This window comes from Rattus rattus, chromosome 10 (genome assembly GCF_011064425.1).
Source record: "Rattus rattus isolate New Zealand chromosome 10, Rrattus_CSIRO_v1, whole genome shotgun sequence".
NCBI lineage: Eukaryota > Metazoa > Chordata > Mammalia > Rodentia > Muridae > Rattus > Rattus rattus.
In genome coordinates this window covers 34,127,371-34,148,473 of record NC_046163.1, presented here as the reverse complement: position 1 = coordinate 34,148,473, position 21,103 = coordinate 34,127,371, and the positions used below count along the sequence as shown (strand labels likewise).

Sequence of the window (21,103 nt, the reverse complement as noted above, 5' to 3'; positions counted from 1 at the left end):
TCTAAAGAATTGCAGCAGTCACAGGAAACCCAGCATATGGAAGAAAGAGGAAACCGAATCAGTACTAGATCTTTGTTTGCTGGGTAAAGAGACAAGGTAGGGGTCCTTAATCTTTCTCAGAAACACTTCTGGAAGGTAAAAGGCTAGTGTACCCTGTTTAGCAAACAGACACAAAGGCATGATGAGGAAGGTGTTATGTCTCATCATAAAAGTGAGATTTAGAGCAGAGCCTGCGAAGCTATACAATCTCCTGGAAGTTATGAAAGACACATCGTTTATGTCATCATCCATATGGCTCATTATTGAATCCCCAGCATCTAAAATAGTGTCTGTTGTGGGGAATGGATGCAAAAATATTTGCTAAATGAATGGTTTGTATGGCTTCTCTGCAATGGATTATGGGTCTCCTGGAAATCAGATATTTTAGTCCCATTTTACAGAGTTCTGAGGCAGCCACTTGGTCTACGTGACCATCTAGTAACACTTCATGGTCACCCTCCTTTATTTAGATCTCCTAATAAGTTTGTCAGCAAAGTGAGATAACAATAACAGGTGGGGTTGACACACTTCCAACAGTAATTTGGTCTGGAATGGTCTCCGATGAATCCCAAGGTCAACACACAGTTCCTGAGGGCATGCAAGGCCTGTGTTGAGACCATTTCTTTACATTTCTTTTACACAGAACCTCTTCCATCTCTCTCTCTCTCTCTCTCTCTCTCTCTCTCTCTCTCTCTCTCTCTCCCTCTCTCTCCATTCTGATTCAACAGACATGTACCAGTGCACACATACAGACATGCACAGACACATACGAGTAGGAATACACATGCCTCACACTCAGACACCACCTTATCTCTTGTCAGGTAATTTCACACAGTGCCTTTCATAACTGAGGAGACACCCTCCCCCATGTTTCCAACACTGGGGCTTTGGTCAGCCTTTGCTTGTGTCTTCAGCCACCCCTTGCCCTCAGCCCTTCCACCACTCAGTTAGAAAGGATATGGATACAACTACATGCTGAAGCCAAGGGTGAGCACAAATCAAGGAAAGGGTGCTCCAGAGAGTGTAGATGACAGGAGGGAGCAGGGGTAGACTGTCCATGGAGTCTCCTGTAGGCAAGAACTAGATTGTTAAACAGAACTTCTTTCTCTGGACTTTGAAGCTTACATTTCCTACCTCTACACCTCAGGCTCTCTCTCTCTCTGTCTCTCTCTGTCTCTCTCTGTCTCTCTCTGTCTCTCTGTCTCTGTCTCTGTCTGTCTGTCTCTGTCTCTGTCTCTGTCTCTGTCTCTGTCTCTGTCTCTGTCTCTGTCTCTCTCTCTCTCTCTCTCTTAAAATGAAGTAGGATTGAGAATGTCAATGGACCTTAGTTGAAAAGTTAAAGGTGGTGGTGGGTGGGGAAAGCCAGGATTTGGGGGGGGGCATTTGTTGAGGCTCACTGTCTAGGGACTGGAATATCTGGGCCACCTGCCAGGAGGTAAGCAGAGTCCAGGCTAAAAGGCTGCCTTGTAAGGTCCCTTTGGACCCACAGGACAGAAGGTCCCAGAGAAGCAGAGGGCACTTCTCTATGAGGCCTGTTAAGTGTTGGTTTAGGAAGAGGGCACTCTCTTTGCCCTGGGCATCCCTGCTGATGGTACCTAGGAGATCCGAAGCAGAGGCTACAAGATCCTGGGGGAGGAGTGTCCCTACTCTCCACTAGAGCAGCAGCGAGCAGAACCCTATGCAGGGCATTGCAAGAGGCACACAACTGGGTACCCTTCCTAGGACCAAGGAGAGCGTTCCTGGACAGGTCCTTGATCTGTTGCAGAGAGTCCGCAGGCATCACCAGCTTCAGTGGGCCTCTCTTTTTCATCACTTGAGGGAACGGCGGCGACTCTTCCTTGGTAGTCTTTAGTAAAACGAATCTACAAGCCAAACCAGCCTCACCACGCTGGACTCTGAGAGCCCCGCCCCCGCGTCCCTCTTGGCCACCTTGCTGCGCTGCTGCGCTGTGCTCTTCAACCTGCCCTGAAGCATCATCTCTGCTCTCTGTAGCCAGGAAGGCCGGGAGGAGAAAGTGCTGGTCTTTGGTGAGGAAGTTCGGTACGTGGATTAAGTCCTATGCCCTGCCATCGCTAGCTAGACTGACTGCAACCTGTTCCTCTCTGCGAGTGCTCGACCGCCCGCCCGCTCGTTCGCCTGCTCGCTCGCTCGCTCTCCCACCCTCTCCCCGGCGCAGCCGCGGATCGCTGTTGCATGCTGATCCTGGGAGGCGGCGGCGGCGAGCGCTCTGGGCGGATGCTGGCACTTGGGCTTCGCTGCTCTCTGGTTGCTGCTCAACTTCTACCCTAAACGCAGGAGCTGTGAAGTCATTTGCCCCTCTCCGGCTGGTTCGACTCCTTATCTTCATTTTTCGGGCGATGCGGTTTACGCAGGAACCTTAGTACCGCTCTCCCCCCACCTCCATCTCCCTCTCTCCAACCTTTGGATGCATCTCCGCTGGCAGATTTAAAGAGCCAAGTCTTGGCTGTGGAATTTCTTATGGACTCTCAGGGGCTGGCGTTCTAAAGCATGTCACCGTAACTGGCCCTCGTCTTTTTTTCTTTTCATTTTTTTTCAAAGTTCTTTTGTTTGCATTTCCTTCTTCCTCTCTACCCCTCACCCCAGCCAATAAATCAGCAAACTGTTACCTAGCGGGCCAGTGCCTGCCTTTCTCTGAACCAGGTGGTACGTGTGCCAGAAGAGGAGCTATGTTTGAGGAGCAGCCTACTCCACCCCTCTCCGGTCCCTGAACACCACCCCACGCTGGCATTTTGGGGAAAATATTCCCTCTAGAAGCCCTACCCCCTTCTTCTTCTTCTTTTTTTCCTTGAGGAATGGAGCTTCGCAGAGGTTGCCTTTAGATTCAACAGTTCAGAGCAAGGCTGAAGAGCCTGCAGGGGTCCCCAGAGGCAGTGGTCCCTGCGCCTGTGTGGATAAGGCTCTGAGCCTGCCTGTGTCTTTTCTGCCTCTTGTTGTGTGCGGGTGTTCGGCGATCACCTTTGTGTGTCTTCTGTCTGTTTAAACTTCAGGATGGCTCGCTTCGGGGAGGCGGTGGTCGTTGGCAGACCAGGCTCAGGCGATGGAGACTCGGACCAGAGCAGGAACCGACAAGGAACCCCCGTACCGGCCTCGGGGCCGGCGGCCGCCTACAAGCAGTCAAAAGCGCAGAGGGCGCGGACTATGGCTTTGTACAACCCCATACCAGTCCGGCAGAACTGTTTCACGGTCAACAGATCCCTGTTCATCTTCGGAGAAGATAACATTGTCAGGAAATATGCCAAGAAGCTCATCGATTGGCCATATCCTTTCTTGCCCACCATGACTTCCCTCTCCCTCTTTGGATTCCATCGGGTGAGGGGGGGGGGACACCTAGCATGGAATCTATTCCCCAACCCTTCCTGGTGCCAAAATTTGCCCCTTTGCTCAAGTGCACCCTACCTTATTGCATCCAAGGGGCAAGCCTGATGCCCTGGAGACCTATTTGGGCACTAGTGATTTTCAAGGTAAGACTTTCGGTTTTTGGGATTATTTTTCCATGTAGAAATCTCTAGTGTACTCAGGTGCCTGGTGTGGAGGCATCTGCCTTTTCTGGGCTTTGTCTGTTTCTCAGCCACCCCCAAAGCCCTAACCCTTTCAGAAGCTGCACTCCATGTGGTTTGGCTTACTTCGAATCTCAGGGATTCTTTCGTAATCAGTTCTCTCTTTTCCTCCACTTACGCCAGTCCCTCCGCTCCCATTCCTAATAGCTGGGAAGACGCTTGCACTGTCTGCCAGCAGAGAAGTTGAGGCTCTGGGAGGGGATTTATCAGACCAGAAGCCCCAAAGAGCAGGAGCCGAACCCATGTATACAGGTAGACAAATGAATACTCATGAAACAGGCATTGGGCTAGGGAGTCAGCTAACTCTGGAGACCAAGTTTAAGTTCTACTGAAAGTGAGTGGCTGTCAGGGGAGGGGATCATGTTACCACCAGCCCAAATAGCTCAAAGTTGGAGCTCTCTTTTCAGGCCAAGAGGTGTGTGTTCATCCTTTCTTTGCCCTGGGTGGCTACTCTTGTAATGTTTGCCATACCTGGTTGCTCTCCCAGTATCCTGAACCAGACAGGTCTCCTGGGCCTGAACCCCTCAGCTGAGGGTCAGAGGTGTGCAAACAATTTATCTTTAAAAGCAAGGGTGTTGTTCTTCACAAAGAGTGGCTAGGTCATCTAGGGAGGTGGTGCTGGTTTTGGGGGGTAAAAGGCCATGGAAGGAACACCTTTGCGGGTTTCACCAAGCTCACGAAATGCAGGCTGCTGATTAGGCAGCTTACTCCTGCTCTGCACTAAGAATTTGCATGCTCGACAAGGCCATTAGGAGTCGAGGGTGGTAGGGTGTTTTGGATATTACAGGAGGCAAGCCAATGATTTGAGGTTAGCTGTGGGGGGTTGGCTTGAGGACAGGGACTTTGGTGCTTGTGGAGGCACAGTTCTTGGGAAGAATTCACCTGCAGAAGAAACTCCTCCTCTTTGCCTCTTGTTCCCTCCCCTCAACCTCAACCGTCCCCTCAGGTGTGCAACAGTGAGAAAGCAGAGGCTGGGGACTGGGTGTCCAAGTATTCGTTTGCAAGGTAGTTCACTCCCCTCAGGGCCTGAACAATTCCTGCAGCCCCCAACCTCTAGTTTTTGGCCTTCCTTTTTTTTTTTTCTTTTTTCCTCTTCAGTTCCCTGCTTCAGCTGCTTTGGGATTGGCTGGCGCATGGTGCTTCTAGGCAGCACCTCATTAGAAATGAGGGAGCATCTCTAAGCAGTGGTGCTTCCTGCTGCTGTTCACATCCTCCCACAGTCACCCCCTGGCTGGGTTTCTCCCTTTCTCCTCCTTGTTCTCCAGTTCTCACCTCCCCCTCCCACCTCCACAGAGTGCTTGGGTTGAACTATTTAGATGGGGGCTTGGGGCGGGGGAGGGGTCTGGCCCCTGCAGTCATGCCTGTCAGTGAGCTGCACAAAGCGGACAGATTGCATTGTATTGCACGCTGCGGCTGCAAATAGCTCTTCAGAGCGGTACTGGACCGACCTCCCAGTGAAGGTCCCCTCCCTCGACCGCCGCCTTCTACGGTTCTTTTAGATTTTCCACCCACCAGGTGCCTCTTTCCTGTGACCTGCTTAGGACACCCCCCAACCCGACAGCCCCCTTCTCCGTTTGCTTGCAGTAGACAAAGCATCCTCTCAGACCCGCAGATGGCAAAGTGTGGCAGCAGCTCTCCTTGGCACCTCGGACAGCGCCATCAAAACTCCCTGGCTGGTCGGCGCTCCCTAGTCACCCGGTGCAGCACGTAGGGTACTTCCGGCTGGGCTCAAGCTCCCGGACTGGGACACGAAGCATGTTTCCCGCACCAAAGCCTTTTCCTCTTTTCACTTCTGCTGCAAAGACACGGGTTTTCCACCAGGAGCTTTGAGAACCAGGCGCTGCTAGGTTTTATGCATCCCCTTTTCCTCTCCTTTAGCCAAAATGGACTAAGGATCGCCAAAGGAGAGATTCTGGAGAGAGTGGATTCCATTGTCATACTCAGTGCCTTGGCCACAAGTCCCGTCCCAGTCACCTTTGCTATCTTCATACTTAGACATTTTACAGTTTTTCTACAGCCCATAGGCTGTTGTAACCTGTTCAGACAGCATCTGCTAAGATGTTGAGGGGAAGCTGGTTGGATTTTTTTCCCCTTCTGGTTGTACAGTGTAACTGACTAACGTATTCCCTCCGGTGGTGACCACGTGGAAGCATTGTGCCTCTGTGGGCTCTGCATTTTCTTCCAAGCCGCATCAGAGCCAGTGTCACCTTTCCTCTAGTGTCCAACGTCCAGTTTCCCCAAATCTCTGCTTCACCTTTTGAGAATCAGTGTGAGCAGAGGTTACCTTTAAAGCTCTCTAATTAGGCTGCCTGAGTTCAAATCTCAGCTCCTCCAGAAACCCCAATGACCTTGAAAAGTTACTTCACTACTCTATGATTCAGTTTTCTTACCTGTAAAATCGGGGTGATGATAAAGAGTTAGTGGGAGAATTCAATGGGTTAACGTGTCAAGTGCCTGGAACATTACCTAATTACCCAATAAGCATCCATTATTATTAATGGAATCCTTTGGGGACTTCTGCACACCTGCAAAGTGGGAACTCATCATTCAAGGTGAAGTCATTTAGATTCTTGCATCTCACTGAGATCAAGGAGCCTCCTCTGTATCACTTGAGAGCGTGTTCAAAATCCAGACTCCTGGGTCCCACTTCCCAGTTGCTAAATCACACGCCGGCGACTAATGCGTCAATAATTAACTGTACTCCTGGTGGTGGTAGTGACCAGTTTAACAACTACTTTGTTCGTTGTTGGGGCCAGATTTTCACAACAGGGACGTTGTTAGGAAATTCTGTTAAGACCTGCTTTGGTACTAACACACAGTCATTCAGGTGCAGATTTTGATTGCTGTGCACTACACTTTTTGAACTTTGTACTTTCTTTTCTCTTCCTTTCTTTCTTTCTTTTCTTTTCTTTTTTTCTTTTTTGTGTGACAGAAAGTCACGGAGGAACTAGGATGATTAGGCGCTTTCCTTACATGTCGTGCATTTTAATTTCATTGATCTGAAAGGATGAGCTAAGTAAAAGGTGTGATTTAATTTGTGCTTCTAGGACCTGCTGACTTAGGAGAGCCTTATCTTGCTCTTAATAGGGGTTGTCTAGTTCTGATTTGAAGGGAAATGTCTACAATAACCCAGATTTGACATGAAAGATGGTGGAAAGACAACAGCCCACTCTGAATGCATTTCCTTTTTCTTAGAAGCTACATCTGCATAGGGAGATAATTTTATTTTCTCACGACATTCTCTTCTGCAGACGATAACGTAGTCTTTTTGAAAAATGCTAATCTGATTTAAAATGTGATATCCCATTTTATGGAGTTTCTTTCTTGCTTGCTCATCTAATAGATCTAACAAGTGTTCTTTCTTCCCCGGGCATTGGCTATTCTGAAAGCTACTTGCTGTCCATTTTACCGCACACTACAATTCTGCCTGTTCCTTGTACTGCACACCACCATTCTGCCTGTTCCTTGCTCAGGGATGGTTATGTGGGTAGGCACTTGGGGGTCTCTCACATAGTTTGTGAGATAGCCTGCCCGTCTTTGCACTTTTTCCAGGTCAGGGATGGAGGAATGGTATGTCTGACTTAAGAGATTCTACATCATAGATTGGCAGTGGGAGATTGTCTTTCCTTCACCCACTTGGTCATCTCAGCAGGCCAGCGCTTGTTTCCTGTGGAAGGGAACAGTTCGGAGTAGGAAGATCAAATGTGGTTGCAGCCTTTGAGTGGATGAAGCTCATTATAGTGAACCTGGGGTTGTGCGTGTAGGGTTTCTCGTGAAGAATTTCAGGATCTCCTCGGAGCACTCTGGATGTGGGTCTGAGGCTACTGTGCATATCGCAGATTTCCCCCTTGTAAATTGTTCAGTGAATTGTAGATTTATTTGCAGGATTTCGCTGAGGATTACAGAATGTGTTAGTTCGCAAAGCTCCCGTTTTGGCATGTACCCTTCTCTGGTTGCTTCTGAATATACATGCCTTGTAAGATAGTAAACTACAGGCCTGGCAAGAAATTTGGGTTTGATGTAACTCTGGTGGATCATGAGTCTTGACTGGGGACACTGGGAATGGGACAAGGATGAAATCTATAATCCTGCAGTCAGAGGATGTGGGGCCCTCATATTTTCCATTGATCGTAGATGCCATGACTGTGGTTGGCACAAGGGTGTAGAATAAAGATCTTTGTTTTCCGGGGTTCCTGGGATTGCCTGTTTGTTTTGTCCTTTAGATGAGGTGAGGGAAGGCCTGGCCATGGTAGCGCATGCCTTTTGTAAGCCTGGACAGTGAGTAGGAATGGACGAATTCACAGGAACGAAACGACTTGAGGATGAAAACAAACTTATCTTGGATGTGATAGGTCAGTCTATTGGTTTGCCTGCTGTTATTCCCCTCCCCCACTTTCCTGCAGTTACCTTCCTTTCAATAGGTGCAGCATTCGGTAGGAACTAGAGGAGGAGGAAGGCAATGAAGAGTGCAGGCCTCCCTTCCTCCCCAGGGATCCAGATTGGAACCAGTGGCTTCCTGTAACACTGCTCATCTCTTCAGAGCCGTTACCGTTACCATACACGATGCAGGCGCCCCCTACCTGCTTCTTTCTTCGCTCTTTATAGGAGCATCTGGTTTTCTTCAGACTTTGTGCTCTTATTTAAAACAAAAATGAGTCAGGATTTGCTAAGCTATCAGAACTCATGCAGACCTCTTGATTATACCTGTTGGCTTGGTCTTGACCGTCCCCTGCTCTGGGCAATCACAGGACACCATTATCCCCCACCTCCCACATGAAGTCCAGTCCTGCAGAGGACATTTATACAATCTGTCTGCCACTGAGCACAAAGACAGGAAGGAGTAGACCTAAATACAAGGTAATGAGTCCTCTTTTATTCAGGGAGACAGAGGGCAGGTCTTCACTTCCTCTTCCAGCCCAGCCTTCTACCCATCATTTCATCCTTCTGTATGTCTGTCTCCCTTTCTCATTTTTAGGCTCAGCCTTTGTGAATAATTCATCACATGTGTGGGTTTTTCCTAGAATTTTCAGAAAAGCGGGGTCATTCGCCTCTGCTTGGATATGACAATGGTCTTTTGAAAAGGACCAGTATCGGAAACCAACATTTTCCTTTAATGCCTCTGTTGTTTATGGTGAGACTGTGGTATGGGGAAAGGCAGCTTGGAGGACAATCTTTTAATCTGGAAAGAAAGGGATAGCTAGAATATATGTCCTTAAGAGGGAAAGACAAGCCACATGAAAGAAAACAGCAGCGCATGACTTAAAAGTCTTATCTGAGATATCCCCCTAATAGAGAAGTAACCACTTCGTGCCTTTTCTCGCCATTTGTATAACGACTGCCTCCTATCTGCCCTGTTGCATTTGGGTACCTGACAAATAGGTAGCTGATTACCTTTCACTTAGAGATCATGGTTAGGAAGAAGGCATCTATGTCCCTAAGTATTTGCCACTCAGACTCCTCTGGGTAGTTTGGTATTTTCATGCTGGTAAATGTTGAGCCCCTGATCCAAGATGCAGGCTTCTATGAGCATTTTAAGTTCCAATGAGGATTCAGCCAGGAATCGGGATGGAGTGTTGCAGAGGGGTCCACTACTGCCGCCACCACCATTGTCATTGTCACACCACATGGCTTTTAAAGCAGTCCCTCTAAAAAAAAAACAGGTCCCGAGATATGAGAGCTCTACAGCATTTCCCTTACCATATTCTAAGCCTACACAGAGAGAACTCGTGTGGGCTTCCTGTGATGTCTCTAGCATTGTTCTTAATCAAGAACAGAAACCACAGCGCAACATTTTTAGGCTCCTCTGATCTAGCGATCTCTCGTGTGTGCGGCTCATTTCAAGGAAATGTCTGAGATGTGTCTTTGCTTGAGTGTTCTAAAGATGTTTCTTTAATTGCCATCTCTGGTCATTTCTCCCCCCATAAACTCAGATGAATCTTGATCTCTACAGCTCTAGAAAGCAGTGCAGGACTAACAATTCTTACCTGAGAAATCCCCTTAACAGAGAAGTGATTACTTCATGGGAGTTGTTCTTCCCCCTAAGTCCCCCCATCCCCCAACAACAGTGTTAGATACTGAATCATAGACTTGGAAATACTCACTCAGTTAGATGTGAGTCTCAGGTTCAGGGATCTGTCCCTGTTATGTTGCTTCAGAGAGAGGCTCCGTGCCACACCTGTGCCAGGTGTGGAGTCGATGGCCATCTCCGCCACAGCTGTGTGATCTCGGGGCTTTACTTCATCAACACCATTAGTCCTGCTTTAATGGTGTCTCTGATGAATCTGGAAAGTATGTTTTAGGTCTGTTTGTCAGTCCTTCTGCCCTTCAGGGACAGAAATAGTAAGAGGGATGCAGTAACAGGAGATGTAGCTGCACAGTGAATAACTGGTGAGTTGAAAATGAAGTGTTCTGGGTTTCGACGTGAATGGAGCTTTGCTGGGGTAAGACTATACAGAATCATTGTCAAGACACGTGGTGTTGTGAGTGTCCTCCCAGACCAGGAAGGAAGCTCTGGAAACTGTGTGGAGGGTTCATTAGCTTAGCTGTGAGTCGAGAGGCTTTTAAACGGTACCACCTTCCCCAGTTTTTATACCATTGTCTCACGGGGCTGGTCAGAGTCAGAAAAGCATGAAATGAATTTTCAACAGTTACTAACATCCTGGCAACTTCCAGCTGTGTGCTGTTGGGAACTAGTTTGCTACTGTTCTGTCAGCTGCCATTTCCTTCAGTAGGTGATTTCCATCAGCATCAGAGCTAATTCCTCATTTGGGTCCTTTGTGTTGAAGTCAGACGTGCATACTCTACCAGCTTCATTAAGGTCTCAGCCTCCAAACTTCAATTTGCCTCAGAATTACCTGGGCGGCTTTGTTAGAATACAGCTCTGTGGGTGGGTCTGGGTTCTTGGAGTTCCCGACCCAGTCAGTCTGAATTGGGGTTTTAGAATTCTTATTTATCAAAAGTCCCCAAGTGTTCTTGTCACTGGTGGTCTTGGAAGCTTGAGAGATGCTGCTCCTATCATACAATTTTGCTCTGTCTTGACATACCTTTAGAGAGATCGTCATAAGAATTGCTAATCTGCCAGGCAGTGGTGGCTCTCGACTTAATTCCCGGCATTCAGGAGGCAGAGGCAGGTTGATCTGAGTTTGAGAGGAACCTGGTCTATAGAGCAAGTTTCAAGATAGCTAGGGCTACACAGAGACAAAACAAAACAAAAAACAAAACAAGGGAGCAAGGGAGATTATCCAGCCTAAATCTGCCTCTGCTATACATATAACCTCTCTGCTGTTCACAGAAACTTATTGTTTGGGCTCAGACATTTTGAGGCTTCCAGATCATTCTACCAATGTAATGATGAGATCTTGGGGATGGGAATGCAGACTCTCCGTTTCATGACTGAGATCAGGCTCTTATGGGGATGGGTGTGTCCATTTTAATTCCAGCACCTAGTACACTGCTGGCACATGGCAAGTGGTGCATATTCTTTTATTGAATGATTTGTAATTAAATATGTTGCTATTGATTTAACAAGCATCAACAAAGTGATTAAGCTGTCTCTAGTACTGCTCTGGCTGGGATCTGCAGGACGCGGGCACTCTGTGGTAGTTAGTATGAGGGTACTGACTGCTGGGAGAAAGTCAGGGGTCATTACATGGGGATTGGAAGTTATAAAAGACAAGTATTACTTCACAGTTTTCTTTAGAATTGCCTCAATTTCTATATGACCCACCGCAGGCTTACCCACTGTTAAAGAAAATGCTGTGTTTATTATTTGGAATTTTTCTGTAAAAACTCTATTAATTGGCACCCAGAGATCTATAATGTAATGACAATTGAGGTTTCTAATGATGGCCCCTAGGCACACAGAATGCTGGAGTGCTTTCTGAATATCGTCAATCAAGTGTCTATTGAGTTATGTTCAAACAGTCTGAATGGACTACACACCATATTCTGAGCTTTCACAAACTACAAACCACATTCACACCACATAAATAGTTATCTGTTGCAACTCATTAATTTTTAATTTATTTATTTTTATTTCATGTACATTGATGCTTTGTTTGCATGTATGTCTATATGAAGGTGTTGGATCCCTTGGAACTGGAGTTACAGACAGTGAGCGGCAATATGGGTTCTGGGAATTGAACCTAGGTCCTCTAGAAGAGCAATAGTGCTCTTAATCACTGAGCCATCTCTCGAGTCCTATGATTCATTAATTTTTTTTGCTTATCACAGGTTTTCTTCTCTGGTTATAGTGGGTGACAGAGAACTTGTATGTATTGCTCTGAAAGTCAGCCCTTTTAGCTTTAGGGACCATAGAATCAGAGCTCGTCCTGGTGTGATTGCTATGTGATTTAGTGTGTCCTCAGGAAGGGTAGGCAGCTCAGTGGGCTTTACATTTGCTTGGAGAGCTCCCCAGTTGGCAAGCTGATGTTATACCCTATGGTGAGCTTATTTCTGTGCAATAACATTGAAAATGGCTGCCTAGATTTCTAATAGAACTTTCACTAGTCATATCAGCCAGGGTTGTCAGGCGATTTCTTCTCTGGACTCTGAATATCTGCCATTTGTGCCTGAACCTCTTTCCGTGTTCTTTCACTTGCTCACCTGCCATTTTCTCAACAAAGGTCAAGGGATGCTAGAATCCAAAGATCTTATCGTGGGGTGATAGTATTTTTATTTTCTTAAGGGTAAACTCTACATTTTGTTGGAAGTAACTTGAGAGGCTGTCTAGAAGGCCTCTAGGTGACTATCTTGGCAAACTGGAACTATTAGACTTCTTAGTACACTGTTTTTATGTGGTTTGCATTCAATACACATACAACTTTGCACTCAGTATGGGACTTCCAAGAGTCAATTTAAAAATAGTGATTGTTGGATTCCCAATGTTTGGATGGGTGCTGGGATACTGGGTGCCCAGGAAGCATGTTCCCTAACTATGTACCACGAACCTTAAGTCTAGTGTGATTAGAACCCTTCGTGAAAGGGCTACAGAGAAGTGTTTACCCAAGACTGACAAGTCAGACTGGCATGAGACGCACATTCTACTCAGAGAACATGAATTCATTAGGGAGCCCTTCTCTAGCTCCAGACAGGTAATGACAAAACACTCTCTGATACTTAAAATCCTTATAAGAACAAGAAATCAAAATTCTCCAGTGCCTCCATGCATTTTCTTAGTCCTTTTGGTTTCTGCTGTGTAAGGAAATGCCGGTCCAGTTCACGGATTTCCTTGATGTCCTTGTGGTACCGCACAATGTTATAGATAAGAACTCCTTGCAATGGCTGTTATGGTTTGATTTGTATCACCTGACAGGGGCATGCTACGTGCCCTTAAATTTTATCTGGTTTCGGTTAATTTAGATTTAAATATCTACACGTGGCTAGTGGCAAGGGCAGCTACACTCGAAAGCTGTTTCCTCTGGGGCCTGATGTTTATTAACTTTGTAATTGAGCTCCTTGGACTTTGATGGGCAGGGTGCCTCACAGCCCACTGCAACCCACACAGTTCCCATCCCAGCTCCAGCTCTAGGCAGCCCAGTGACAGCAAAGGCCGTCATCTTTTACTGGGCCTCCAGCTCCTTATACCTGCCCATCTATCTGTCTAGCTCTAGGATTGTCCTTAGAGGTTATTTTCTCTTTGACACCTTCATTGATTGCTCTTGGGGAGGATAAGACCAAGCCCTTCCTCCGGGTTCCCTTTGAGCCATCTTGAGCATTATGTTTACCCTAACACTTCTTCCCTCATAACCTTTGTGTTGGTTGAAGATACCTGCAGGGGAGGAGTCATTTTCCATTATTGCTTTTTTTTAAATTATCAGAATATAGAACAATATAAGCATTATTTTTTTTGGTAAATATTCTTTTGAACTTTTTCTTTTGTTTGAGAAATAGCCTTAGATTCCTGACTTGAGGGTGTTGTCCACGAAACTTACGATCTTTTCACATTAGGAGATGACAGAATTGTGCCTCCAACTTTACCCTCAGTTTGATCTTTAGGTTGAAGTCTGGGCCCTGATTTGTTTGGGGTACTTTTACCTCCTTGCTTGTTTCTGATGTTGCTATCCACACTGTAGGGAATCTTTTCGAGTGGAAAGGAAAGCGCTATCCATCTTTGGCCACCAAATCCCATCCTTTCCACATTTAAACAAACCAACAGCCACAAGACATCATCTACGTCTTAAACATGGGGAAGCTGAGGCTAAAGAGGGTTAAGTTAACTTTCCAAGTCCAACCCCAGTGAACTTGAATCCAGGGGATGGGGCACCAGCAGTTAGCTGCTGCTTTTGGTCACACATCCGTCATAGTCTCTGGATAGGACCTCTTCCCACTCTGCGTCACCTGTAGATTTGATAAACAAGTGCTCTGAGAGTTGAGTCAAATAATCAATAAAAGTCTGGTTAGAACTGGGAGTCCCTTATGCTTCTCTTTGGTGTGTTAGTAAGTACTCCTTGACTACTCGGCTTTTCTCAAATCCTTTGAACCGTTCTCAAGCCAACTGACACTTCTTTGTCTGTAAAAATACTGGGGGAGATATCCCCGTCACATGCTTCGCTGAAATCAACACATGCTTTCATGACTATTTCAGCTTTGTTCTGAGCTAGGACGCAGCATCTTGCCTTTTCCAAAGTCCACTTTAGGTACTGTTTTCAGAATCTCAGGTGATAGTTTATTTTTTTAATTAGATAATAAAAACCCAGGAGTTGGGGGGATACGGGCATCATTGAGTCTACAGCCCCGCTGATGAAAGTGTTGCTGTTGGGTGTAGGACCCACCAGTCTCTTACTTAAAGCAGGGGAGTACATGCTAAGGGTATGGCTGTGGCTTCAAGTCTCAATTCCACTTGGGCTGCTTCCTCGCTGCACACTGTGGCAACCTGCTTAACTCCATCTGTCTCAAAGCCCCCAAACATAACCTGGAAATAGTGATTGAGCTTATATGGCAAATCGTGTTGGATTTCTGTGGCGTTCAGTCGAGGCAACCCATATAAAATACGTAGTTTAGGGATGGGCACCAAGTAATCCATGGATGACTCGTAGTTATTAATACGTAGTTAATTATGGATGATTCAGTATTAAGTACCTGCAGCCAAGCTTCCCCCTTCTAACGATATTGTCTCGCTTTCTCCTGACCTTTGGCAGATTTCTAACCGGAGTTTTTTCCACGTGACCTCTGTAGGCCCCTTCAGATACCTGCGCCTCAGGGTCTCACCCCTCAGCTCTGAGGACGTGGAACTCATTTCCCGTCAGGCTAACCTTGCAGGACTGTCTTAGGGCTAACACTGGCTACTGTGGATGAAAGGTCTCTGCAAACACATCAGATATTAGTACAAGTGTTAACGATGATACAGTTCATAAAAGTCCAACTAAACTTTCTCTATGCCAGAGTGCTAGGCTTAGTGCTTCCCATGGAAAGCACGTTTTGAAATCTTTCCTTGTGACCACATCACAGCTTGGTTATGCTTTCTGCATTCCACAGTCAGAGGAAAAGGCATGGAGAGGTTAACTCATTTACTTATTAGGACACACCGAGTGAGAGCTGGAGGGCTCATTAGAGTTAATGCTTTTGACCACTGCAGATAGTGTTCGGTGAAAATCTTCCTTCCTGCTTTCTTCCAATTATTAAGTTCACATTTTTTAAAAAATAAAATTTAAAACATTCACATTAAAACTTGTCCTCGTTTGTATATTTTTCAAATGCTGATTCGGCACCAATACCTTTTCCCAGGACTCATTCAGATTTATGATGCAAAAATCCCAAGGAGCAATAGCGGGGAAGAATTTCTCCTGCAAGTTTCTGATTAAAGCAGATCAGGTGTTCAAAACCATTAATGGCCTTAACCAAACGTACTGGATTTTGTTTTCATTTATATAAAATTGGTAGACAGATATTTTGGATCGCCCAACTGGAAGTATATAGAAGGATCCCCGGGAAAGACAGTTTTACCTTGGCCACCAGGCACATTCCCAGGGGTTACCAGCCTTCCCATAAACTTTCTTGTCGGTTAGCTTTCTTAGATTTGCAAGGTCTTTGTGTTCTGTCAGCAAAGAGAGGTGGGATGAGTTTCTGTCAACTAAAGATGAAGCTTCTGAAGAGATCGGAGAGCTGTATGGGGGTTAGAAACTCTGAGTCTTTGGAAGTGTGTCCAGTGAGCTCTGTGTATCCTGGAGGGATTCTACTGGTGGGAACCAGATACTGATATGTGTGAGCATGTGGGATTAAGGGTGGACCACTTAGCTCCTGGCGACCAGACTGAAGTCTCTGAAGCAGTTATGGAGTGGGCAGAAAAAAAAGTTAAAGAAACTGTCTCTCCATTCTGCTAACTTTGGATTGTATTTGCATGGAAATGAGTGTTTGTGAAATCACGGAGCCATATGGACGCACTGAGGTGCATGTGTTCTTCTGGTCTGCTGATAGAGGAGCAGTTGAAGGGCGTGGGCTTATCTGGAGGTGGAGTGAATGGGTGGATGTGGCAACACAGGGAGGGGGGCTGGTCTGGGGAATATGGGGCTGTGCGAATGCAGAGGATTTCACAAGATGGCACCCCCTTATAGAGAGTTCTGTGTGCGAGTCTTTACTTTTGAGATTACTGCCCCTCTTCACGCTCTGTGAATAGGGTGTTGCACCTTTGGACTGTCTGGTGACAGAGGGTAGAAAACGACACCATGGAATTCACAGGCCGAGGGCTTATTTTCCAAACGTCAGTGGACAAAGTCAAGGTAACGAAGCACGGGGGCAGACTCTAGGATATTAGAATTATCTAGAAGTTTGCATACTTCTGTCTGAAAGGAGCTTTGTTGAGGATAATCTTCACAGTAAGGTAGGCCATTTCTCTTATTATCTTTTTTCATTTCTATCGTGTACTTTTAGCAGCGTTCTATAGAGGCTAACCCCCAGGGCTGTAAGCTCTCAGGAACAGACAGAGGAAACTAAGCTTTAACGAATGCTTATTGTCTGATGGTCACTCTGCAGTGTGCTTTTGAGACCTCTTTGTATTTAATTCACTGCTCTTTAAAGCTGGTGCAGGGTCACAGACAGCTGTGGTCTTACTAGCTCCGCTTGTTAGTCATTCTTTTTTTTTTTTTTTTTTTTCTTTTCATGGACCTTGCTATCTCGATGATGAAAGACTGGCCTTCTGTAATGGTGTTTTTTTCTTGGGATAGCACTGTGAACTGCTTATGTGTATTTGTGGTACCCACTGGGCATGTGGCAGGAGCAGAGAGAAGGACCAACTAATGGGAGAAGAGAAAAGCAAAGCTCTCGTAGGTTCTATGAAACGGGCCTGGGACGTCTTGGCTTGCGTCCCCGGGATGCACGTTTTGGTTGGAATCTTGAATCTTTGACCAGTCTCGTCTTCTCCTGATCCCTTCTGCTGTGTGAATTCCACTGCTTTGCCCAGAAGCTTTGGTTTGAAAACACCAATTTTCCTTTCACCATTAGCATGCGTTAGTCTGTGGGGTTTTCATTTTTCAGTCCTCCAAACGTCTTCCTCGGTCCTCTCTGCTCCAGGGTACCTGAGTGGGATCTGTGAGCTTGTGGAGGTGGCAGTTTATATGACTTTTCCTTGAACTTTTACTCATTGAATGCTTCTGCTTTTGGAGTTTTTTTTTTTTTTTTTTTTTAAAGTGGGGCCTGCCTGGGGGTGGTTCAGAGGATGCAGAAGAGAGTTATCTTGAAAGCGTGAAGGAAAAGCTTTTAGAGGGTATGAGGAAAACAGTCTTATGTTCACACTCAGGCTGCCACCACAGTAAAAGTTCAAATTTCTCACTATTGCTAGAAGCTTCCAATCAACGCCACTGGTCATGGATTTCTAATTCTTGAAAATGTTCATACTTCTGACACCTTAAATATGTTCTGCTGTGCCAGGATTTCCAATATGAATGCTATCACAATGAATTTTTTTATTTATAGGTTTACCTAAAGCAACTTCTTTCCATTGTAATAACGGATGGTCATCTTTTATCTCCCCTACTTGTGTTCCCAGCAGGTTGTCTCAGTAACATCACAGAATAATAGAGCATTAGAATTACAAGATTCTAGGAGAAATTCTGATTATACCCTTAGTTATCTGTAGGAAAACAGACAGTCAAAGGCCTCAAGGGACTTACCACAACGTCCTAAGTGACTGCATGTTGGCTAGAACCCGGTTGTGAGCCTGAGATTGCATATGGGGCGAGGGAGCTGTTTCTAGTTGTGGTGCGGCTCAGGCCTAACACATACCTTTAATCCTAGAGTGTTTTGTTTATTGTTAACAAGATTAAATAAAATCAACCATAGGTCAAGAGGTGCAGCAAGCAACCAGTTGACAGGAAGTGAACATAGAAAAAGCCATAGAAAGTGAGAGGAAGTCAGGAGGATGGCTAGAGAGACACATAGGAAGTAGATGGGAGGGCCATTCAGTTTAGAGTGTTTTAAAGATAGTATTGAGGAGGAGGAGTTTTTACCTTTTGTGAAGTATTTCTGTGAAGTAGAACGGTCAGCTGGTGCTTTCTCTGCCTCTGAGCTAGTAGGCTTTCACCCTAGCATCCCACTCCCAAGTCTTCATTTGGTTAAAATGGAACAATTGGGATTTTGTTTTAAAAAGAACACCTGACCGACAGCTTCTTCGATCCCATTTTCTCTTCTCTTTCATTTGTGGTCCTTCTCTGCTCGGACATCTCCTCTCCAACCCTTCCCTCTTTTTTTCTGTTAGTAAGTGTGTGGGTTTGGTGCTTTGGGGGAAATATGGAAGAGTGTATACAAGGATCAAGACTTCAAAAGTGAATTTGAGTCACAAAAAGTGCAAGTGGACAAGATGGATGTGGATGAAGCTGTCTCGTGCAAATACTGTGATGATGAGCTGAAGGCTTCATGACCTTAGCTAATGCTCTCTTTTCCCCCAAAATGGAGAACCATGTCTAAGATGAAGCGATAGGACAGGACTCATCAGGGGCTTTCTACCAAACAGAAAAACCAACACTAGGTTGCAGCTGGTGGGCGAGTGGGTGGATACTCAGGCAGGCAGTCCTCTCAGAATATTTCTTTGCTTTTTAGTGGTTCAGGGATAGGTAAATTCTCCAGACCCTGCTTTAAAAGATAAATACTTTTTAAGGATAGTCCAGTGAAAGACATAAGCAAAAATTTCAAGAAGCAGTCCTTCCTTCCTTCGTTCGTTCGTTCCTTCCTTCCTTTTTCTTTATTCCCAGATATCCCTTTCAAGCGAGGAAGCTAGAATATTTGTATTTTATTATTCTGATGAAAGCCTCCCAAGACATTGGACGACATGAAGCTGAAAATTCAGAGAGGTCCTTGTTCTTGTTATTTAAATCTTGGTATCCAGGTTATAGATGAACTGTGTGCTAGATAGTTAGAACTCTGGGGTTCCCTTTGATTGTCCCTCATTTGCCTTTGGGGTCTCAGTTTCTGTAATTGTCAATGGATCTGCCTGGTTTGAGGACACCACTGGCCTCTAGTTTCCCCTTGGCTAAATATTAGGACAAGTCTGCAGGCATCTAGAGATGCCGATGCCTCAACAGTAGCCAAGGCATATGAAAATATCTGGAGATGGATACAATACTTTTAACTTTTAAAAACTTTTCTAGTGACTGCAGTTCAGCCTAGGCAGAGAGCCACTTATCTTCTAGAGAGATGGGTCATCTACCTAATCCATTTACTTTTCTTTCCCTCCTCCCTTCTTATTTATCTATTCCCCCTTCCTCCCTCCAACCCTATTTTGTGAGAAACGTGTTTACTCTATAGTCCAGGCTGACCTAGAACTCAAGATGCTTTTGCCTGAGCCTCAAGGGAATGCTGGGTTTCAGCATGTACTACTAGGTCGGCAAGCTGTTTTTATTTTGTTTCTTTTCACTTCCCTTGCAGACTGTTGTGAAAGAGCTGGAGCCCCTGGGTACCCTGGAGTTATGATAATTAATTACTTCTAAGAGGCATTGGCTTGACAAAAGCATTCACCTACGGCTTCTTCAGGCTGACCTCTGTCTGCTTCAAGACTTCCTGAAGAAAGATCTAGAAATTTTAGGCTGAGGGACAGAACCCTCAGGCCTTAGTTCACCCAGCAGACCCTTGAGTCCCTGACTGAAGACTTCTTAACCTTGATTCCTCCTGGTTAAAGTAACTTCTAAGCATATGAAGGTTGACTTAGCATAATGCCCATCAAATGGAGGAATTCCTGAACATTCTTGACAATCTTCCAGAAACATGGGACTTACAGTGAGTCATATGCTGGGACTGGCCTCTCTATAATCTTGAGTGTCCTTTGTGTGTGTATGTTCCTCCATCTCTGATGTAAATTTGTAGCTCAACACTGGTCATAGGGACAATATCGACATTCTAGCATTTGCAAGTGCTATACGTGAGGGCTTTCAACCTGATGGTATTATTAGTAAGGCGTTTGATTTACCTCTCAACAAAATAATCCACTTTCTTATAGACAGTAGCAGATCTATATTCTGTGTATTGTGTATTGGCTCAGATCTGCCCTTGGGAGAGAGGGTGTCTTACTCTTCAGAATAACTTTAAAACAGGTATCAGATTTCTCTATTCCAAGGTGGCCCTTGGATGTTTGAAAGCAACTATGTTGTCTCTCAAGTGTTCCCTTCGTGAGCTGAGCATTAGTCGCTCCAATACTCTCTCATCTGATTTCTAGGCTGTGTGATGTCTTTGAACATGGATACAGTTGCAGAGTTTCCAAAGAAAACAAAAATTCTTGGAGCAACCATCTATGATCTCTTTAACAAAAAGTTCTTCATTTTTTTGCCTGGTATGTTCTCAGCAGCATTTGAAGCCTGCCTTGTGGTGCGTGATTCTGTGAAGTAGGGAAAGCTTGGGGTGTGGCTGTTCATTGTAGCTCATGTTCCCCCTACCCACTAAAGTACAGTTTGATGCCAGAACTCTTGATGGTCCCAAATTTGTCAGAGTGTCATCAAAACACTAATTCTGGTTTCTGAAACAAGTAATTTCCCCACTGCTGTTTTGTTTTTGATCTGAGGCTTCTAGCGCATACCTTTTCATTCAGTCATTTGTCTCTCGATTACCAAAATCATGTGTGGAATGACTACCGTTTTAAGTCTAAGATCCTGTTAGGCACATAACAAATGGATTCTTTAGGATTCCTCCAGGTGACTGCCACTGAAGTGGGCATGTGTATCAGAACAGGGAGAGCAGGGATGTTGTCTTTTTCAAAAGTACGTCTTACCACTCTCTGGCAGTTATGCGGTACAAATGGATCTAGAATGGTCTGCCACTTATTACCTGTCTCTTTGTCTCTCCAAAGTAGCAACAATGTGAGTTTTCTTCCCATGGGTTTATGTAAGGGACAGGGTCTTGGGAGTCAGATAGCGTTCTTTGATTTAGAGGCCACAAGAGGCGAGACATGGTTTTACAGCTGACTAGAGAGTAATACTAAGGATCATTTGTCTTGAATAACTAAGTCCACTGACCTCTGCTGTAGTACAGCTAGACTGTCCACAGGGACAAAAGGCCTCCCAAGGGCC

The 21,103-nt window shown here is 45.6% G+C and overlaps 1 protein-coding gene across 8 annotated transcripts in view; it reads left to right on the top strand.

Moving 5' to 3' along the window:
• Positions 1–1,985: 1,985 nt before the first annotated feature.
• The window catches only part of Cacna1e (calcium voltage-gated channel subunit alpha1 E), a 304,265-nt gene continuing 285,147 nt past the window's right edge, over positions 1,986–21,103 (top strand). For 7 of the 8 annotated variants that reach the window (XM_032914636.1, XM_032914632.1, XM_032914633.1 and 4 more), the window contains exon 1: positions 3,048–3,317. In XM_032914636.1, coding sequence (XP_032770527.1) covers positions 3,049–3,317 — 269 coding nt within the window. In that variant the 5' untranslated portion in view covers position 3,048. Of the gene's footprint in view, positions 2,080–3,047; positions 3,318–21,103 lie in introns of those variants that run through there. The other variant, XM_032914634.1, reaches the window with a different exon arrangement.